Raw genomic sequence first — 17,608 nt, 5'->3', positions numbered from 1 at the left:
AAAACAGCTAAATTCGTAGAGCTTATTATCAAAACTAAACAGCCATATAACACTATAAAATGATAAGTAGGTAGGATATTCAATTTAAGTAAGGAAATAGGGAAATCTCAGTACAGCCATATAACACTGTAAAATAATAAGTAGGTTTACTTGATATTAAATTTAAGTAAGGAAATAGGGAAATCTCAGTACTTCAGAAGCCCCCTAAATGTATGCTATGGGTTTGGTTTGTCGTATACTTGATGCCCATTAAATATGTGTATTTGCATTTATAAGTTTCATTTCACGCAAATAAAAATTGCTTTAGTCATACTATTTTGATAGCATGCAAGTACACAATTTCGACTACTGAAAGGTTATTAATAATTCATAAGAATTTAACGAGAATAAGATCTCTGCCTTGAAGTAGGCAATAGTTCTGATGTTGCGTATAAGCAATGCTATGTATAAAAATCAAATTATTAAAGTAGCTTGATGGATGAATGAAAATCTATCTAGTTTCAAGTCAAGGGAGCAACACTGACGGCGACGCTAACGCCAACGCGAACGGTTCTTGCCGCCGCTTTCACACAGACAAAAAAAAAGAGCCCCACAAAAAAAGGGGACGGCGGCGAAGTGAGTGAGTGTGCGTTGGCCATCGCTGAGCGCCTGCTGCTCTGCGGACAAAATTTGAGCAGATCCGCTCACAAAAAAACGTACGAAACTGCGAAATAGTGCTGGTCGTGCATGTAGGTTCCACAACGTTCCAACCGCCTCCAGTGCTCCAGCTCCGGCCAAATGGCTCCACTGCTCCTCCAGTGGCTCCAACTGCGGTGGTGCCCATTCCAATTGGAAATTGCATGCGAGCACATGGGAAAAGTCCCCAACTGGTATTTCGAGCAGGCGCGCAGCTTTCCCAACTGCTCACTCCCTTAAAGAGTTCCGCTTGCGTCTCGTTCGCACCGATAAGAAGCAACGCAGCAACAACGCAGCGAGATAAGCAGCTGGAAAGAGACGGACTGAGGGGTGGGGAGGCAGGGCGCAGTGTGCAACGAAGGAAAGGGACGGCAAATCACGGATCTAATCAGAAGAGAGAGTAAGAGAGTCTTCGATCGTGCGGCTGATAATGCTGCTGATAACACTGGAATTGCTGTTAATATAACCCCAATATAATATATTTGTTTAGATGTAAATGTTTTTATTGAGTAAAAAACAGTACCTGAGATTTGCAACGTTTCGGATAGCCTTAAAAATCGATTCTATCCAATATTAAATCTTATTGTGGAAAATAAAAAGATATGCTTAATCTCTAGAATATAAAAGTTGGTTTTAGGGCTTCTATCTATATCTATATCCATCTACAATAGACCATATCTGTAAACCCCTTTACCGCTAACACATACAAATTTTAATTAATAAAAATCCGTACTGCTAAGTTTACCCCCAAAATAATTTTCATTAAAAAGTATCTTCTACTAACTTTTTTTCCAGATCTGATAATTTATTTGCGATATGATGTGGGGTCTATATAAGGCTTAAGCTTCGGGTTCCGATCATTCAGTCGTGCGGCAAACGCAAAGCTGAAAAGTATTCTAGTTATATAGATCTCACGGTAAGAGTGCAAGAAAGAGAAAATATATCAAGAAAGAGCAGTGGTCGAGAGAAAGAGCTTTCATTTATTGAGTACACGAAAAAAGTTTCAGTTCATTTATTTCTTCGCGCGAGTTTGGTAACAGAGATTAATTTTTGTAGTGTAAAATATATATTATTTGGAAAAATATTTATTCTCTTACGACAGCTGCTGCTGTAAACCCCCCTTTAGTTAAGAGAGCTTTTAAGAGTTATAGTTTGTTCTTTTGTGACATTGAACACAACTGTAATTAATATCAAAATTTCAGTCGGGGTTTTTTCCATTCCCCCCATAAACAATGCAAAAAAAGCATCAAATTGTCAAAAGTGTTGAGTGAGTCGTGGAGAAGTGATTAGATGTGAACATATCTAGAAGGTTTTGTTTTCGGAATTTCGCCATAAGTCTTGGGGGGCCTCAAGTGTTGAGATAGCGATTAAATAACCCTAATGACTTTGAGCGTGTTTGAGAAAGTTCTTAGAACATTGTTTGTTAGAAGCAAAGTGTTTCATAACTAGTAAATATAATTTTAAATAGAGCTCAGTTAATATAATCAAATTACCATTGACATAATTGTCTTTAAATTGTAATCCAAATATGTATTAATTTTTTCCTAAAAAGTTACAATGAGTTGATATTATTTTTTTTTTTAACACTTACTAGTAAAGACTTGTTAATTTGATCTTTATACAGAGTGAATTGAAAGAAATTCACTTAAAGTTTATTTTAAGCCATAACTTGTTTTGGTTCCTAAAATAACTTGGTCATCGTCTTTGTTTTTATGAGAATCCCCTCTTTATAAAAACTTAAATATCACTTCTTTTCCCGCCGTCTTTCCGCTAAATTATTAAACCAGTTTGGCGTCTTATAAGCTGTAGAAGAAAACTGAGATTGATATCAGCTGCTCGAAAGCTTGCGTATACCCAAATAGAGCGCGGATTATAATGCTGAACAGGTTCATTGGTTTATCGGCTGCGATCGTGGGTCGCAGCAGCCGGAGCAGCGGCTTTCCGTCCTCGTCGCTCTTTAAAGCTGGGTGCGTATGCCGCTTTTTTGCTCAGTTGCTTGCGAAACTCGACTTCGATCGCAACGCCTTAGGATGAGATCCATAGCTCAGCTCTTGTTACCACTGATCGTGGCCCTGGCAATCAACGATATTAATGCCTCACTTCCTTCTAGTAATCCCAGTCAAAACCGCACCATGTCCAGTGGCAAGGCTTTCAAGGTCCTGGTGACACACCCCGAGGTTCCCCAGGAGGGCATCGATCTGCTCAAGCAGAACTGTGAGGTCATCCAGGTGCACAGTGTACCCACCAACAGGGCGGAACTTCTGGAGAAAATCCGTGGAGTCGATGGCGTTTTGTGGGGTGGACATGAACCCCTCAATGCCGAGGCCCTCGATGCTGCCGGTCCCCAGTTGAAGTCCATTTCCACCATGTCAGCGGGCATCGATTACGTGGATGTGCCGGAGGTCAAGAGGCGCAAGATCCCGCTGGGACACACGCCCACTGTTCTCAACACCGCCGTCGCCGACTTGGCAGTGGGTCTCCTGATCGCCGCCAGTCGCCGTTTCCACGAGGGACGCAAGAAGATCGACAAGTGAGTGCTAAATTGAGTAATGCTTTTAATATTCCACGTACCCACCTGGAAAAATTATAATTTCTACGCTTTGATGGCACTTACAATCGTTTCCAAAACAAAAAAAAAATTTTTTAAAGAAAAAGAAAAAAAAAAAATATTTTTTCAACATGTTTGAAAATTATTTCCATACAAAATATAATTATAGACCATTTTTTTGGTTTATTGTCTGTTTTTGATAAAAGTTCTTAAACAATATTTTTTTTATTTTTTTTTTTTTAAACAGTGACCAGTGGGAGAACTACCACCTCAATTGGCTGCTTGGCCAGGACATCCGCGACTCCACCGTGGGTTTCTACGGCTTCGGAGGCATTGGCCAGGCTATTGCCAAGCGTCTGTCCGGATTCGACATTGACAAGGTGTTGTACACCACCCGCCGTCGTGTTCACAAGGAGATCGAGGAGGAGTTCAACGCCAAGAAGGTCGATTTCGATACCCTTCTGGCCGACAGTGACTTTATCGTGATCGCCTCCCCCTTGACCAAGGACACTCAGGGCGTCTTCAATGCCACCGCCTTCAACAAGATGAAGCAGACCGCTGTCCTCATCAATATTGCTAGGGGCAGTACGTTTTAAACACCTATTGGCTATATCAACAGAAACTAAAATGTTTTAACCCCCGCAGAGATTGTCAACCAAGATGACCTCTATGAGGCCCTGAAGTCGAACCGAATCTTTTCCGCTGGTCTGGACGTCACGGATCCGGAACCTCTGTCGCCCAAGGACAAGCTGCTGACACTTGATAATGCCGGTGAGTGGGACAATCAAAACAATTGGGGTCTATTGATATCAGTGTGACTTGCTTTTAAGGCCCCCACATGGGAAATACTCGTAATTCTGGTAGTCTTATCAAAATAGAGATTTCTTCTTATCTGTTTAGTAGTTGACAATGTCTATAAGTATTTGGGAGAGATTTTAAGGTTTCTTGAAGGTTACCAAAAAGAAAAGGTTTGGGTTTTTTCTATTTTTATTTTATCATATTTTTATGTCCTCGTCGACCTTTCATGTTCATATTTTTGGTGATTTATTAAAATTAGTTATCTTGCTTTGCCTTATCGTATCTTTAATTAACCGAGCGGTGTTTTTTCCTAACTTTCAGTTATCCTGCCCCATATTGGATCCGCCACGAAGCGTACCCGTGCCGATATGTCCACCATTGCTGCCCACAATGTACTCCGAGGTTTGGCCGGGGAGCCCATGCTATCGCCCGCCTACTAGGAAATTAGAATGGAAAATGGCATTTCAGCTTTAACCGGTGTGGGAAGCCAGCCCAGTGAAGTGTGAAAGGCCACCAGTGGCCTTGGCATGTTGGTAGATGTGAAAATAAAAATTATAATTAAAAAAACAAGTGTTTGCGAGTGCAAAGTGCTTCATTTAAATATGGTTAGTCATTGATTCCAGGGATAGAAAATGTTGATACCCTTGTGTTTAATAGTGGGTACTTATTATTTGATGTTATCAAATGGCTGAGTACTATGGAATTTCCTAAGCTAGAATATTCTCCTATCGTCATTGTGCATTATCATGCACAGTTTGAAAATTAATATTATAGGTTTTTTCATTAGTTCTTAATTTTTCTTAAAAAATGGGGAAAACATAAAAAATTTTAAGGAAGTTAGAATATTTTTGAATATTGTTATACCGCTTGACATACAAAATAGGCATTCTGGATAAATATAAATATCGGTAATCATGGAAACAAATTTGTCATCATCATTTTTGCAATCTTGAGTGATATTTATTTATTTTCATCACAGTATGCTTATTTTGAGGGTAATATAAATGTAGTGATATTTACGAACCTGATAATAACAACAACTAATAAGTTCTATAATTTGCATGCCATAAGAGCAAATCCAAGAACTTAAGAGCAAGGTCTGAGCTTAAGAGAGGGTGAATAGAAAAAGCTTGAGAAGTGTTTTAAGTGGGGAAATTTCCACTAAGCAGTTTGTTTTTGCAACCGACCGCTGAAAGTTGATAGCTAAATCCTACAAATTGTTATTTTCCTTCGATATGTCTCGAGCTGCAAGTGCCTTCAAAGTGCTCATTTCGCATCCGAATGTTCCAACACCGGCTTTGGAGCTCCTTCGATCTCGAGGGGCGGAAACCATCATATGTCAGAGTGTGCCGCCTTCTAGGGAGGAGATCCTGAAGAAGGTGCCCGGGGTGGATGCCATATACTGGGCCCACTATCAGCCCCTAAATGCTGGAATTCTGGATGCTGCCGGGCCGCAGCTGCGTTGCGTAAGCACAATGTCCTCAGGGCTCGACTATGCGGATATTCCAGAGTTCCAGAAGAGGAAAATCCCCTTGGGTCACACCCCCGGGGTGGTGAAGAATTCTGTGGCCGATCTCGCCATAGGTTTGATGATAGCAGCCGGTCGTCATTTTCACGCCGGACGAACCGAAATCGAGAGGTGAGAACAGCTGTTTGAGGCTTTCGTTCTAAGAGCTTTATATTAAAGCTTTTTTGAAAAGGGTTGCCAACTAACCGGGTTTTACACAACACCCTATCAATAAGGTCTTTAATTGTTTTAAGTATCTTAAAAATGTCGGTATAACAAAAAATATGGAATAATATATTTTGATAATAATTGTAAATCTGGCTACTTAAAGATGGTTTTCCAAAGAAGACATATTCAAATTTAATTGTAAGAATAACTTAATCTACGACATTATGACAATAAAATCTTCCAGATCCCTATGGAAAGTAGAGCAGATCAACTGGATGATGGGTCAAGAGATTCGCGATTCAGTCATCGGTTTCTTTGGTTTTGGCGGCATCAGCCAGGCCATTGCCAAGCGTTTGCAGTGCTGGGATGTGGCCAAGATCATTTACCACACTCGCACGCGAAAGGAGAACGATGGGGACTTCAAGGCGGAGCACGTGCCCTTCGAGACCCTTTTAAAGGAAAGTGATTTCCTAGTGGTAGCTGCTCCACTTACAAACGAAACAAGGGACAAGTTCAGTGCGAAGGCTTTTGAGCTGATGAAAAAGACTTCGGTGTTTGTCAATGTGGCCAGAGGGGGTAGGTTCCTGAATATATTTAGATGCTTTCAATTTAAATTTGGTGTTATATATTATGTAGGTCTTGTAAATCAAACCGATTTGCATGATGCCTTGACAACTGGCAAGATTTTTGCCGCTGGCTTGGATGTCACCACCCCAGAACCACTGCCCGCCGATAGTCCTCTTCTCAAGCTGCCTAATTGCGGTGAGTTGGGATCTAGTCTTTGGTTCTTTATAGATTGCAAAATATTTAATTTATTTTTCTACAGTTATCCTTCCGCATATGGGCACTCAGACAATGAAGACTACCATTGAGATGAGTTTACTAGCTGCTAATAATATCCTAAACTGCATCGAGGGAAAACCCATGATAAGACCTGCCTACTGAGAAAATGTAAGAAACAGCCGCAACTTTATGAACAATATTAACTCCAATTGAAAACAATTTAATATCGTTTAAATAAATTGCAAATTTAGTACAAATTATAAATTTTGGTGTTTTTAATTTATCAGCTTTAGTTGTGGTGAAAATAATAATAATTTAATTTTAGTGACATATATTCTTTGCTATCATTTTTCAAAGAAAGTTTTCCATCAAAGCTTTCTATGCATTTTTTTGTCAGCCTTTCAGGTGACAAGTGTTTGCGATATCTGAATCTCTATAAAAGTCTGCTACCATAACCAATAATTTGTCAGTCGTCAAACAAACTCGGAGCAGCAATCTTCAGTGCTAACAAATAATTTTGGCGATTTAAGAGTTTCGAAGTGAGTTAAGAGAAAAAGCTCTCCATTTGATTGCTCACAAGAGAAAGTCCTATTTTGAAAATCTCTGCATAGCGATTATCTATCAAGTGTTCCCCGTGACACTAGTAATTATTTTAACTATCAAATAATATCATATTTCGTCATTATAGCACCCCATTATGTCTACAAATAAGCTCTACAAAGTGCTAGTTGCGCATACCGATGTTCCACCCGAGGGCATTGAAATCCTAAAGGAGAAATGCGAGATCCTTCAAGTGATGAATGAACCCCCACATAATCGCCCTGAAATTCTGGAGAAGATCAAGGGCGTACATGCTGCCATTTGGGGCGGTCGAGATATCCTCGATGCTGAGATTTTAGATGCAGCTGGTCCACAATTTAAGGCCGTATCCACCATGTCCTCGGGCATCAACAATGTGGATGTGCCGGAGCTGAAGAAGAGGGGTATTCCATTGGGAAGTACTCCTGCGATGCTAACCATTGCGGTTGCCGACTTAACTGTGGGTTTACTAATCGCCGCCGCTCGGAGATTTCAAGAGGGCCGGAGGAAGATCGAAAGGTAATACAGAAAAATATTTAAGGATGTTGTTTGTCTTATAAACCTTTAAAATATTGTGTTTTGAAACCATTAAAGTATTTATTAAATATTAACTTTCCTTAATTCTAGTGACAAATGGGACAAGGACCATCTGGACTGGATGCTGGGTCAGGATATTCGTGACTCCACCGTGGGTTTCTACGGCTTTGGAGGCATTGGCCAAGCGGTGGCCAAGCGTTTGTCTGGATTCGAAATTGACCGTGTGCTCTATACCACCCGGAGTCGTGTTAGTGAGGAAATCGAGAAGAAGTTCAATGCCTCTAAGGTGGATTTCGACACCCTCTTGGCGGAAAGTGACTTCCTGATCATTGCATCACCATTGAGCAAGGACACTCTGGGCTTGTTCAATGCCACCGCCTTTAATAAAATGAAGGAAACAGCTGTGCTGGTCAACGTTGGAAGGGGCAGTAAGTATATATGTCTATATTTCGGTCTTTAATAAACCTAAATTATTATTATCTTGAAGAAATTGTCAACCAGGATGACCTTTACGATGCCTTGAAGGCAAAGCGAATCTTTGCAGCTGGCTTAGATGTTATGGATCCTGAGCCTCTCAAGTCCCATGACAAATTACTCGCTCTGGACAATGTTGGTGAGTATTTTGCTTTAATATTTGATATATTGTTTTAAAGCTTTGTTGAGTTAACCATTCCAATATTTTGTTTTAATTTTTGGACAAGCTCTGGCACTTTAAGTTTTTATCTTACCAGTCTCACTATCATAAGGCACTTATGTTATTCTTTTTTTATTTCTTCTCGTACAGTGGTCACTCCGCATGTGGGCTATGCCACCAGGAGAACGCGCATCGATGCTGCCACTTTGGCATCCCAAAATGTGCTCCGAGGACTGGCTGGTGAGCCCATGCCCTCCCCCGCTTACTAAAAAGGATCAGAGGATGTAAAATGTTTCAACAAGTTCCTAAATATAAGATACTTAAAAAAAGTTTAAAATTGTTTTTTTTTATTTAAACATTAGGAAAGGTTTAGGTTTCCTTGGTTACAAAATTCCACTTCATTCGCTTGGACTATCAGCCTCTTCTTTTACGACATAAGGCAGATAGAGTGGATCCCACTCCTCCCGCTGCAGGGCCTTGAGATACTTGATTCTTTCCCGGAGAACCCTTGGCAAAAGGTCCGGCTCCTCCATCTTGTGTTTCTGGGAGATTTCCAGGGCTCTCCGCCAGTTGTGCATCCGCAGAGCCAAACCCACGGCCTGTTCGATTTTCTTGCCATGCAGCAGGATCGTCTCCGCCTCTAGATTCCTGCCCAGCATCAGTGAATTCTCGGCCATCTGCTCGGCACTCGAGGGCGTCAGGGTCTTCAGGTGCTGCAGGTAGCTCACCTTGTCGATCTGCAGGGCCGCCGAGTAGGCCTCCTCGCTGATCTGCAACTGGTGCTTCCTGGTGGCCACCGCAGCCAGGGTGGCCCACAAGCTGGCATGCTGCCCCATGCGGCAGATCTTCAGCGCCTGCTGCCACTGACCCTCGAGAAGGGCGCGGTGCAGGACCTCGCAGTACATGTTCACATTGACCGGGAGCAAGGCGCCGGCGCAGCGGAATGTGACCACAGCATCCTCGAAGCTCTCGATGGTGATGTTCTTGCCAAATTCCCTAAAAAGATAGGTTATTTTTCAGCATAATTTGTCTATAAGGAAATCAACTGAGCTCTGGTAAATATGATCTCCTTAATTTCAGTAAAATTCAAAATAATTTTGTTTGATGAATTTTGTTTTAAAAGCTTTTTGAATAATTTTAAAATTTTAAAATTTTAAATTATACTTTGAAACAAAAATCCTTTTGAGAGGGTCTTTCGATTCTAGTTTTTATAGGGTCCCAAGGTAACAGAAATTTCTCTGAAAACATGTAAGATGGGGACACTTTTGGGAAGCTCTAAGTATATTACATTTAAAAGGTTCCAGGTTAATGACAAGCATTGTTTTTAGAAATAGAGCATTTTAATAACTTTAGAGAATAGAAAGTTGGAGCCAATGGAGATATTATTAATTAATAATAAAGGCACAACTCTTAAAAAATATATTTCTATTTAAGCAACTCAAAATTTCTAACATTTGGGGCGGATACTTTCTTGGGAGTAATGGTTTATTTTTTGAGGTTACTCACGCCGTATCCAATGTAATGGTGGTCAAGGCGATGATTGTAGGATCGGCGGCCCCTTCCCCGGGACAATACCAGATGCTGTAGCAGGAGTCGTGCACTCCCACCAGGATGTTTGTCTCGCTGGCCCACATAATCGAGGTGAGTTGGGTGCCGATCTTGTAGATCTCATCAGTGCGTTCACCACTTAGATTACGGGTACCGCTCACAAAGAGCTCTCGATTTGAGTCGATAAAGGCCACAAACTGATCGTCGGAAGTTCCAGCTCGACAGGCTGCAATTTCTGCCAGCTGTTGCTTTGCTTTCAGGGAATGGGGTTCATACTGTCGCGAGGCACCCGGAATCAGATCAAACAAGTGCAGCAAAGTCGGATCGGAGTTATCCCTAACGGCCAGGACATCGAGCCCTAAAGACAACGAACGCCAGGTGAGCAGGGGAATCTGGGCCTGGGAGCCCGGATATCGCGGATTGAGGTGCAGACGACCCGTGTAGGTGTAAACCCATATGGAAGAGGCATCCAATATCATAAAGTACCTGCAATTTAAAGGATACGTTTCATATATATCACTGCAAATACAGTTTATTAAAGTTTACTAACTTTTTTCCCACTTCAATAACTCTTGTATCATTCCTGCCATCGATAATGATCGGGGTATTGATGTACTTCTCATTATAGATGTGCACTTGGTGGGTGGTGGCCACCACCAGATGGCCATAGCCTAGTCCGAAATTAACCACTCGCTGCGGAAAATCCAGTAAATCCTGACTGCCAGTGGCAATGTCCTTCAAGGCAATCGACTTGCGACTTTTAGTGGTGGCCTTAAGGTTTCTAGAGATTATCTGCTGCTCGATGGCATAGGCCACAATCAATTGACCCGTGGATGTGCCACAGGCCACCTGAGTTCCATCGGCTGACCAGGATAGGTTATAGAAGGAGCCCACAATTGGGGTGCTGAAACGAGCGCTGTCATATGTCCACTAAAATTGAGAATTATCAGAACTTGTAATTATTTGTAGTACTATAAGTCTGATAGGGACTTACCCCATTGCTGTGGCACAGCTTGAGCAGATTAAATGTGCCCACCAGCAAGTAATCCTTCTCGGGATTAAAGGCCACACTCGTAATGGCATACTCCTCCGCGGCACTGGTAAAGAGATTAGCTCCCTGGGCATCCCAGATCTTGAAGCGAAAGTCCTCGCCCCCAGAGGCTATAACATTGGATTGAGAGGACCAGCTGAGGGAGAGCACCAGGCCATCATGGGCACGCCACTAGAAAGGTTGAATTTGATTAATTACAACAAAAGGTATATAAATATTCCTTTTAAAAATAATTTAGCTCCAGGAATATTTATTGAAAAACAAGGAAGAACGCTATAGTCGAGTACCTCGACTATGAGATACCCGTTACTCAGCTAAAGGGACCAAAGGAAAATGGAGATATGCAAGCAGCAAAGCGAGATTGAAATGCGCCACCTACCGGCGGTAGACAGATTTAAGCGTTGTGGGCGTTAGAGTGGGCGTAGCAAAGTTTTTTTTGAATCAATCGATAGGTATTGACAAGACCAATACATTTCAGTTAAAATTTTTTATCTAGCATGGAAATTGTGGGCGCCACAGGCTTGGGCGGTTTGTGGGCGTTAGAGTGGGCGTGGCATATTCGCGTGACAAATTTGCGCTGCGCTCAAGCCTACGGAATCTAAATCTGAAATCCCATTTACTTATCTTTGATATTTTCCGAGATATCCGCGTTCATATTTACGATTTTTTTAAGTTTGTGGGCGGTTTGTGGGCGTAAAAGTGGGCGTGGCAAACTTTTTTTGGGTCAATCGATAGGTATTGATGAGAATAATACATTTCAGTTAAAATTTTTATTCTAGCATGAAAACTGCAGGAGCCACAGCTTTGGGCGGTTTGTGGGCGTTAGAGTGGGCGTGGCACTCTGCTGAAACAAACTTGCGCTGCGTAAGAAGCTCAGGAATCTGCACGCCTAATCTCAATAGCCTAGCTCTTATAGTTTCCAAGATCTCAGCGTTCATCCGGACGGACAGACAGACGGACAGACGGACAGACGGACAGACGGACAGACGGACAGACGGACAGACGGACAGACGGACATGGCTAGATCGACTCGGCTAGTGATCCTGATCAAGAATATATATACTTTATGGGGTCGGAAACGCTTCCTTCTGCCTGTTACATACTTTCCGACGAATCTAGTATATCCTTTTACTCTACGAGTAACGGGTATAATTAGACTGATCATGTTTTAGCAGCGACCTTAACAAATAATGCATTTTAACTTAAAAAGTAATTTTTGTAATAAACTTCCTATATTAGATAAGTTGTGAAATAACAATAATTTAACCTTTTGAAAATAGCTAATTTATTTTTTAATCGAAAACTAAAAGGGTAACTGTTATTAACTTACTTATAAATATTTAAGAACAACTGTTATTTCCTAACCAAAATAATTATATAGGTCTCCCAAATAATTGTTATTCTAAAGACTTTATGAGATTTTCTTTGTATTTACCCTGATGAGTTTGCTGTTGGCAGCCAAAGGCTTAATAGATATATGTCCGCCCTGGCAAAACACAATGGAGGTGGAGTTGGGTGCCCAACGGGCGCAGTGAATGGCCTCATCATTCTGCACCACGGTGGATCGCAACATCCCCGATCGAGACCAGATCTTGATCACACCATCCTCGCCGGCGGTCAAAAGACCGGCTCCATCGGGACTCCAGCGGCCGGAACTTATGGCCGCTCCATGGGCGGAAATGCTTCGCTCCACACGGGCACTTTTGTTGAGGATCACGAATCTTCCATCATTGCTGCAGATCAGCAGGTTGTCGCTACCCTTGCCACCGCCACTGCTCCTGCCGCCCAACAAAAGCCAGTGCAGATCCGTGGGCACAAAGTCATCCGGCAACTTGGCCACCTCCACAGAATCTCGGCTCACATCGCTCCACTTGAGGATCTGGTGGTCGTCGCTGTGGGAAAATATCGTATATAATCATTATTCATCACTTACTTAAATCTATCAAATCAAAGACACACTCACCTCACAAAATAGATATCCTCATTACTGCTCCAATCCACGCAACTCAGTGGATAGTTGGTGACTTTTTGTTTGTCCTCCTCTGAAGCCTCTGTATTTGTTAAAGAGTTTTTCTTGCAGACTTTAGTTTTTAACTTCATATCGGCAATATATTTTACAAATGTAATTCAAAATACATTCTTTGTTTTGGTTAGACTATTCGGTTGTTATGGAGATTTAATTTAAGTGTAGCATTTTGGTTGTCATGGAGATCAGGTTCTGGTATTGACTAAACGGTTGTGATATGAGGTGAAATAATTTCCTTACGTGATTCAGAGTCGTTTCCACTGAAAGTATGCAATGTTTTAAAAGAATATTTTAAAATTTCTCAAAATTAAAAGAATCAAGCGTTGCCAGACCGAAAAAATGCTGTCTCATGTTAAGGGGAAAGGAGTTGTGGAGAAAGTGGTGAGGGGTTGTTGCTATGCAGAATGGGGGTCAAAGAGAAAGACGATGTTGGTGTTACCAGGTCAGGAAAATTATGACTCATGTTCATGAAGAGGAAGAACACTTGGCGCCTTGATTCAAAAATATTGCATTTTTGAGCTTGATAAAAGTGTAGGAACAGAGAGGATCGAGAATGGATAATAAAAAAAATAGGAGAAAAAAGGGGGAGAAGGTCGCAACATTTTTAAAAAGATAAATGGAAAATTTTAATCCGCAAAACAGGACCCAATCATAGGCAATTTGAAATAGTGGACACCTAATTAATCGATACGCAATTAATGTTGGACAAAGGTTTTTTTTATTTTTTAGCACTTCTTACAAGTTGCTATTTCGAAAAGGTTTATTATTTAGTCAAGCAAGCGATTGTTATTGAGTTTCGTTTATATTTTCGATAATTTTTTAAGTTTTCTGGAATTTAAATTTTTTTTTTTATTTAACAATTATTTTAACAATATGTAAACAATTTCCAATTTAATATATATATTTTAACTATATAACATATTTTATTTTAACTATATAACATTATTTAATATGTCTTAATCACATTTTTAAGTAGCTTATCAAATTGGATTTAATAACTATCTTTTCTTTCTGGGAGACTTAACATTTTTAATTTCTTAATTACCAGGAATTAAAATTTTGAAGCCAGGCAATTGCCAATTTCCGCTTTTGTAATCAACGTTGTAAGCAAATTGTCTCAGATAAAAAAGAGCGCTTTAAGCTGCGATTTCTTTGGAGTTGCTATGTAAACGCACCTATAATTAGGGTTTATTATTTAGTCAAGCAAGCGAAACTGTTTTCAGCAGCAATTTGCCATAATGATTGTCGGTGACTGAGACGCAGATGAGAATTGTTCGAGCAAACAAGATTTGGATGACGGAAATGCTAAAACGTGATAAGATCAGATTAAGTATAATTTTGATGTGTAGGAAAACTTTCCAGACATTCATCAATTTAATTATCGAATTTCTATTATATTATTTATAACCTGTCTGCCTAATTGCTGCCCTTAAATTTCTTTCAGCATAATGACCAACATAAGTTCTTAGTAAACTCAACTACCTATAATCGATTTCCTGGAGTAGGTTCTAATTATTTTCTAATTTGTTGCCTGCCAAGAAACGAATTTCGTCAATAAATCGGGAAGAAATTTGACTAATCAACAAAAGTACCGAGTCCCTGAGTCAACTCACACGTCATTGTCCAATTTTCTTAAGCTTGCATATCTATTTACTTAGAACAATCAATCTATTGGAGGGTTCTCTGCACCTTTCTCTCGAAGGTTCTGCCTAATCATCCCCCTAATTTATCGAAGAGGGCGTAGTTTATTGGATTTCCTTCACTAAAATGACACTTTCGTGTTCAATGAACCTTCTCAAGTCATTTTTCATGTTCACGTACTGTATTGTCTGTTGGATTTGACGCTTTATTTATGTTAGAGGGGAAGTTTTTGGGATTATGAGGGACTGGTACAATATGTAGCTTTATAGGTTTGAGGTACAAGTGATTAGCCGATTATTTGTCTGGCCATTGAACTTGTCTTGGCTTTGGACAACAATTGAACTTAGAAAAAAATTCCTTTCTTTTATATATGAAAATTATTCCAAACAACCAAAATTTATTTTTGGTATTTTCTTTATTTGTATTGTATTTTTTTATGAAGTTCCCATAATAAAAGGATCTTACATATGCTCAATGTACATATAAATGTATTTTTAGATACTTAATAATAAAGCATAAATTTCAAATCAAATAATAAGTATAAAACTTGTTTAATTAATTCCAAAAATTACAGAAGCGCAAAATAAAGTATCCTTCCACTCCAAAATATTAAAAAAAAGTAATAAAACTAACGTTAAATCCACTCTTCTTCGGTTATAAAACGCATCTTATAAAACGTTTTCATAACTAACTCGTATCAGTTTGATTCGCACAAAAAGTCGTAAAAAATCCAGTTGTTGACGACTGAACCAAACGAAAGACAAACATTATTAAATTCGAACGCACTCGCTCAACCGCAGAGGCAATAAAAGACAAAACCTCAAAATACCCACACTTTCCGACTGCAATTGAAAAAGCATAAAGTACTTGCAACATTTTTTGGTTGCAAAGCCAATACTTCCCCTGCCAAATATTCCCCCTCAACTGAATACATTTCCTTATCAGAGAGTTGCACTTGATTAGACGGGCGACACTGATGGCCAAATCGATGTGAATATTGTGGAATATTGCAGTGGAAAAGTCTGAGGGAAACCAAAGTGACGATGACGATTGAAACGGCGACGGTGGCTGCCATTAGGCGTCAAATGGTCCGGCAAAACACATCGACTGCAGGGCACAGTGGGTCAATTTATATGGATTTTATAATACACAATTAAATATGAAAATACAAAGGTTTAGTTTTAAATTTGTCTAACGATGATTGATCATATATTTATCATGTTTACCATACATTATATTAACCATATCGTATATTTATCATATTTATTTTGTAATTGTTTAACAGAGCAACCGTTCTTTCTGATTAACCTTTTTTTTCGAAGGTATATCAAGTCAAAACCTTACAACTATTTTATCTCTTAGGGGTCATCGAGGATCAGAAGACTGGTGTGAGATGGTTTAAAATAGTAAATTTCTTATCGAAAATCCAGAAAATATTATCTTTCAGCCCATCGATCATTTATCCAACCTCGTTTTTTGGAGTATATTGTCAATTACCACATGATTATCTCTCCGAACTGCACTGTTTAATCGAAATACCGAGGTAAAATGTTGTGATCAGCTTAGCATTCGAAAAAAAGTCAGTGTAGTTTTACACCATTCAAACGTAGACACGTACTTATTTTTTCAGTAAAGTATACAATATTTTAAGCGAAATATTTAAAGCGATCAAATTCTAGTTATCCTTAAGACCAAAACAATGTCGCAACTAGAAAAAGTGGAGATTGCAGGCTCTTCGAATTGGGGTCAAGTTGAAGGCGTAAAGGCAAGTATCTGAGATCAGCGTAGAGTAAACCTCTTGATATAAATAAAATACCACTCAGAGGGAGCCCAATGAGAAGGTGGCTGTGGTGGCAGCTCGTCCTACGTCGGGATCTGGTGGTCTTGCGGCCAGGTGGTTGGCCATGAGGGGTGCCACACCCCAACCCACTTTTCCAACGACAACTGGCATAACCGATGCCTTTTACTCTGAAGGATCCTCCTCGGCCTCGTTCACCTCTGTTTCACCCAGATCCTCTGACTCCACTGTACCTCCTGTCGGCCGTCCCCAGTTTTCAACCGTTCTAAAGGGTTGCAACAGTCAGTTGGCCCAGCACGGGAACGACTTAAGTACACTGGAAGCGGCCGAGGACTTCCATGCCACTCTTACCACTGTTTATGATGCAGTGGGTCGTCTAACTGCAGAAACTGCTGTCAACTTGCGAGACAATCCCAACGAGTCCCAGTTGTACAGGAAACTGGTATCGCATTTGGTGGAAATTGAGTCTAACAAAAACCTGGTGCAGTCTAAAATAAATGAGTTCAAGGAGGAGTCGGAGGAAGTACCTGCATCCGAACCAAATGCAGAAAGGAACGAATTCCATTGACTTTCGTTCGGCGCTTTAGTCAATTTTTCAGATGAAAGTTATTAAATTGTTATATGTCTATTTTGTTTATTGTAAACCGATAAATATTTCGAAAGCGTTATTATTTAATTCCTCTTTTCAGTTCCAATGAAATCTGGTATAGAGTCAAATTTTGTTTACAAATCGTTTGCCAAATCAAACAAATTGTTCAAAATGTATTACTTTTTAATGGTCACTGAACCCCGCTAGGTGGCGCTATACAAGTGCAAATAAAGGGTAGAGTAATAGGTATATAATAGTAGAGGCACTAGATAAAAGAGTTCTTGTTTTTTGGATTTTTTACATTTTTTATGAAACTAAAAAAGTTTTAATAAAAAATAAAATATGCTTTAATAAAAAATTTTCCATGTATTTAATTTACTTCAAGCGTTTTGAGGAACTCTGTTATTCGACGATTTTTTAGGATGTAATAAAAATGTACTTATTTTATAAACATCTGTAGTTTTGTATTGTTTTAAGATCTAAAAGGTGTTCAAAATGTATCTACTTTGCCCCACTGTGCTGCCTCTGAAACTGCAAGTGTTTGCGGGCACCATTAAAAAAGTGCAGCCATATCGTGGAGCTGTAAACTCCTAAACCCGACCCAGCGTAGCTCCGCTCCACTCGAATCCACTCAACCCAATCCGCAACCGAATAGCAGATATAACCCCCCCCCCCCCCCAAAACTTGGGACCCCCAAATAGTATTCTTCTTGTTGAAAGCAGCACT

The 17,608-nt window shown here is 40.1% G+C and overlaps 5 protein-coding genes across 6 annotated transcripts; 4 read left to right on the top strand and 1 right to left on the bottom strand.

The window, feature by feature from the left end:
- The first annotated feature begins 1,470 nt into the window (after positions 1–1,470).
- LOC119546419 (glyoxylate reductase/hydroxypyruvate reductase) lies at positions 1,471–4,591 on the top strand. 2 transcript variants are annotated; one of them, XM_037852685.1, is made up of 5 exons: positions 1,471–1,591; positions 2,786–3,205; positions 3,471–3,808; positions 3,869–3,994; positions 4,343–4,591. In XM_037852685.1, the coding sequence occupies exons 2-5, from the start codon at positions 2,808–2,810 to the stop codon at positions 4,459–4,461; spliced, it is 981 nt and encodes a 326-aa protein (XP_037708613.1). In that variant the 5' UTR covers positions 1,471–1,591; positions 2,786–2,807; the 3' UTR covers positions 4,462–4,591. The 2 variants fall into 2 exon arrangements, with proteins under 2 accessions (XP_037708613.1, XP_037708612.1); XM_037852684.1 differs by lacking the exon at positions 1,471–1,591 and adding an exon at positions 2,503–2,642.
- Positions 4,592–5,202: 611 nt separating this feature from the next.
- On the top strand, positions 5,203–6,743 carry LOC119546422 (glyoxylate reductase/hydroxypyruvate reductase). Its single transcript, XM_037852687.1, has 4 exons — positions 5,203–5,660; positions 5,941–6,272; positions 6,333–6,458; positions 6,523–6,743. The coding sequence occupies exons 1-4, from the start codon at positions 5,257–5,259 to the stop codon at positions 6,639–6,641; spliced, it is 981 nt and encodes a 326-aa protein (XP_037708615.1). The 5' UTR covers positions 5,203–5,256; the 3' UTR covers positions 6,642–6,743.
- A 190-nt stretch (positions 6,744–6,933) lies between these two features.
- On the top strand, positions 6,934–8,558 carry LOC119546420 (glyoxylate reductase/hydroxypyruvate reductase). The gene is made up of 5 exons (XM_037852686.1): positions 6,934–7,018; positions 7,168–7,577; positions 7,686–8,023; positions 8,083–8,208; positions 8,380–8,558. Exons 2-5 carry the CDS (start codon positions 7,177–7,179, stop codon positions 8,496–8,498), a joined length of 984 nt encoding a protein of 327 aa, XP_037708614.1. The 5' UTR covers positions 6,934–7,018; positions 7,168–7,176; the 3' UTR covers positions 8,499–8,558.
- A 69-nt stretch (positions 8,559–8,627) lies between these two features.
- Positions 8,628–12,978, bottom strand: LOC119547382 (intraflagellar transport protein 80 homolog). Its single transcript, XM_037854217.1, has 6 exons — positions 12,792–12,978; positions 12,264–12,720; positions 10,772–10,999; positions 10,328–10,707; positions 9,736–10,263; positions 8,628–9,225 (listed from the first exon to the last, which is right to left on the bottom strand). The coding sequence occupies exons 1-6, from the start codon at positions 12,926–12,928 to the stop codon at positions 8,628–8,630; spliced, it is 2,328 nt and encodes a 775-aa protein (XP_037710145.1). The 5' UTR covers positions 12,929–12,978.
- Positions 12,979–16,076: 3,098 nt separating this feature from the next.
- LOC119547973 lies at positions 16,077–16,961 on the top strand. The gene is made up of 2 exons (XM_037855024.1): positions 16,077–16,260; positions 16,319–16,961. The coding sequence occupies exons 1-2, from the start codon at positions 16,195–16,197 to the stop codon at positions 16,859–16,861; spliced, it is 609 nt and encodes a 202-aa protein (XP_037710952.1). The 5' UTR covers positions 16,077–16,194; the 3' UTR covers positions 16,862–16,961.
- Positions 16,962–17,608: the final 647 nt, after the last annotated feature.

This window comes from Drosophila subpulchrella, chromosome 2L (assembly GCF_014743375.2).
Source record: "Drosophila subpulchrella strain 33 F10 #4 breed RU33 chromosome 2L, RU_Dsub_v1.1 Primary Assembly, whole genome shotgun sequence".
Taxonomy (NCBI): domain Eukaryota; kingdom Metazoa; phylum Arthropoda; class Insecta; order Diptera; family Drosophilidae; genus Drosophila; species Drosophila subpulchrella.
This window is presented reverse-complemented; position numbering and strand designations above follow the sequence as displayed.

Excerpts from the sequence above, each read along its gene's own strand:
- LOC119547382 (XM_037854217.1), bottom strand. The coding sequence starts at position 12,928 with ATGAAGTTAAAAACTAAAGTCTGCAAGAAAAACTCTTTAACAAATACA. Across the intron at positions 11,000-12,263 it reads CCAACAGCAAACTCATCAGG|TGGCGTGCCCATGATGGCCT; the intron begins GTAAATACAAAG and ends CAACCTTTCTAG. Across the intron at positions 9,226-9,735 it reads ACCATTACATTGGATACGGC|GGAATTTGGCAAGAACATCA; the intron begins GTGAGTAACCTC and ends CTATCTTTTTAG.
- LOC119547973 (XM_037855024.1), top strand. The coding sequence starts at position 16,195 with ATGTCGCAACTAGAAAAAGTGGAGATTGCAGGCTCTTCGAATTGGGGT. Across the intron at positions 16,261-16,318 it reads GTCAAGTTGAAGGCGTAAAG|AGGGAGCCCAATGAGAAGGT; the intron begins GCAAGTATCTGA and ends AATACCACTCAG.
- LOC119546422 (XM_037852687.1), top strand. The coding sequence starts at position 5,257 with ATGTCTCGAGCTGCAAGTGCCTTCAAAGTGCTCATTTCGCATCCGAAT. Across the intron at positions 6,273-6,332 it reads TGTCAATGTGGCCAGAGGGG|GTCTTGTAAATCAAACCGAT; the intron begins GTAGGTTCCTGA and ends TATATTATGTAG. Across the intron at positions 6,459-6,522 it reads TCTCAAGCTGCCTAATTGCG|TTATCCTTCCGCATATGGGC; the intron begins GTGAGTTGGGAT and ends ATTTTTCTACAG.
- LOC119546420 (XM_037852686.1), top strand. The coding sequence starts at position 7,177 with ATGTCTACAAATAAGCTCTACAAAGTGCTAGTTGCGCATACCGATGTT. Across the intron at positions 7,578-7,685 it reads GGCCGGAGGAAGATCGAAAG|TGACAAATGGGACAAGGACC; the intron begins GTAATACAGAAA and ends CCTTAATTCTAG. Across the intron at positions 8,209-8,379 it reads ACTCGCTCTGGACAATGTTG|TGGTCACTCCGCATGTGGGC; the intron begins GTGAGTATTTTG and ends CTTCTCGTACAG.
- LOC119546419 (XM_037852684.1), top strand. The coding sequence starts at position 2,551 with ATGCTGAACAGGTTCATTGGTTTATCGGCTGCGATCGTGGGTCGCAGC. Across the intron at positions 2,643-2,785 it reads TCGTCGCTCTTTAAAGCTGG|TAATCCCAGTCAAAACCGCA; the intron begins GTGCGTATGCCG and ends ACTTCCTTCTAG. Across the intron at positions 3,809-3,868 it reads CATCAATATTGCTAGGGGCA|AGATTGTCAACCAAGATGAC; the intron begins GTACGTTTTAAA and ends TAACCCCCGCAG.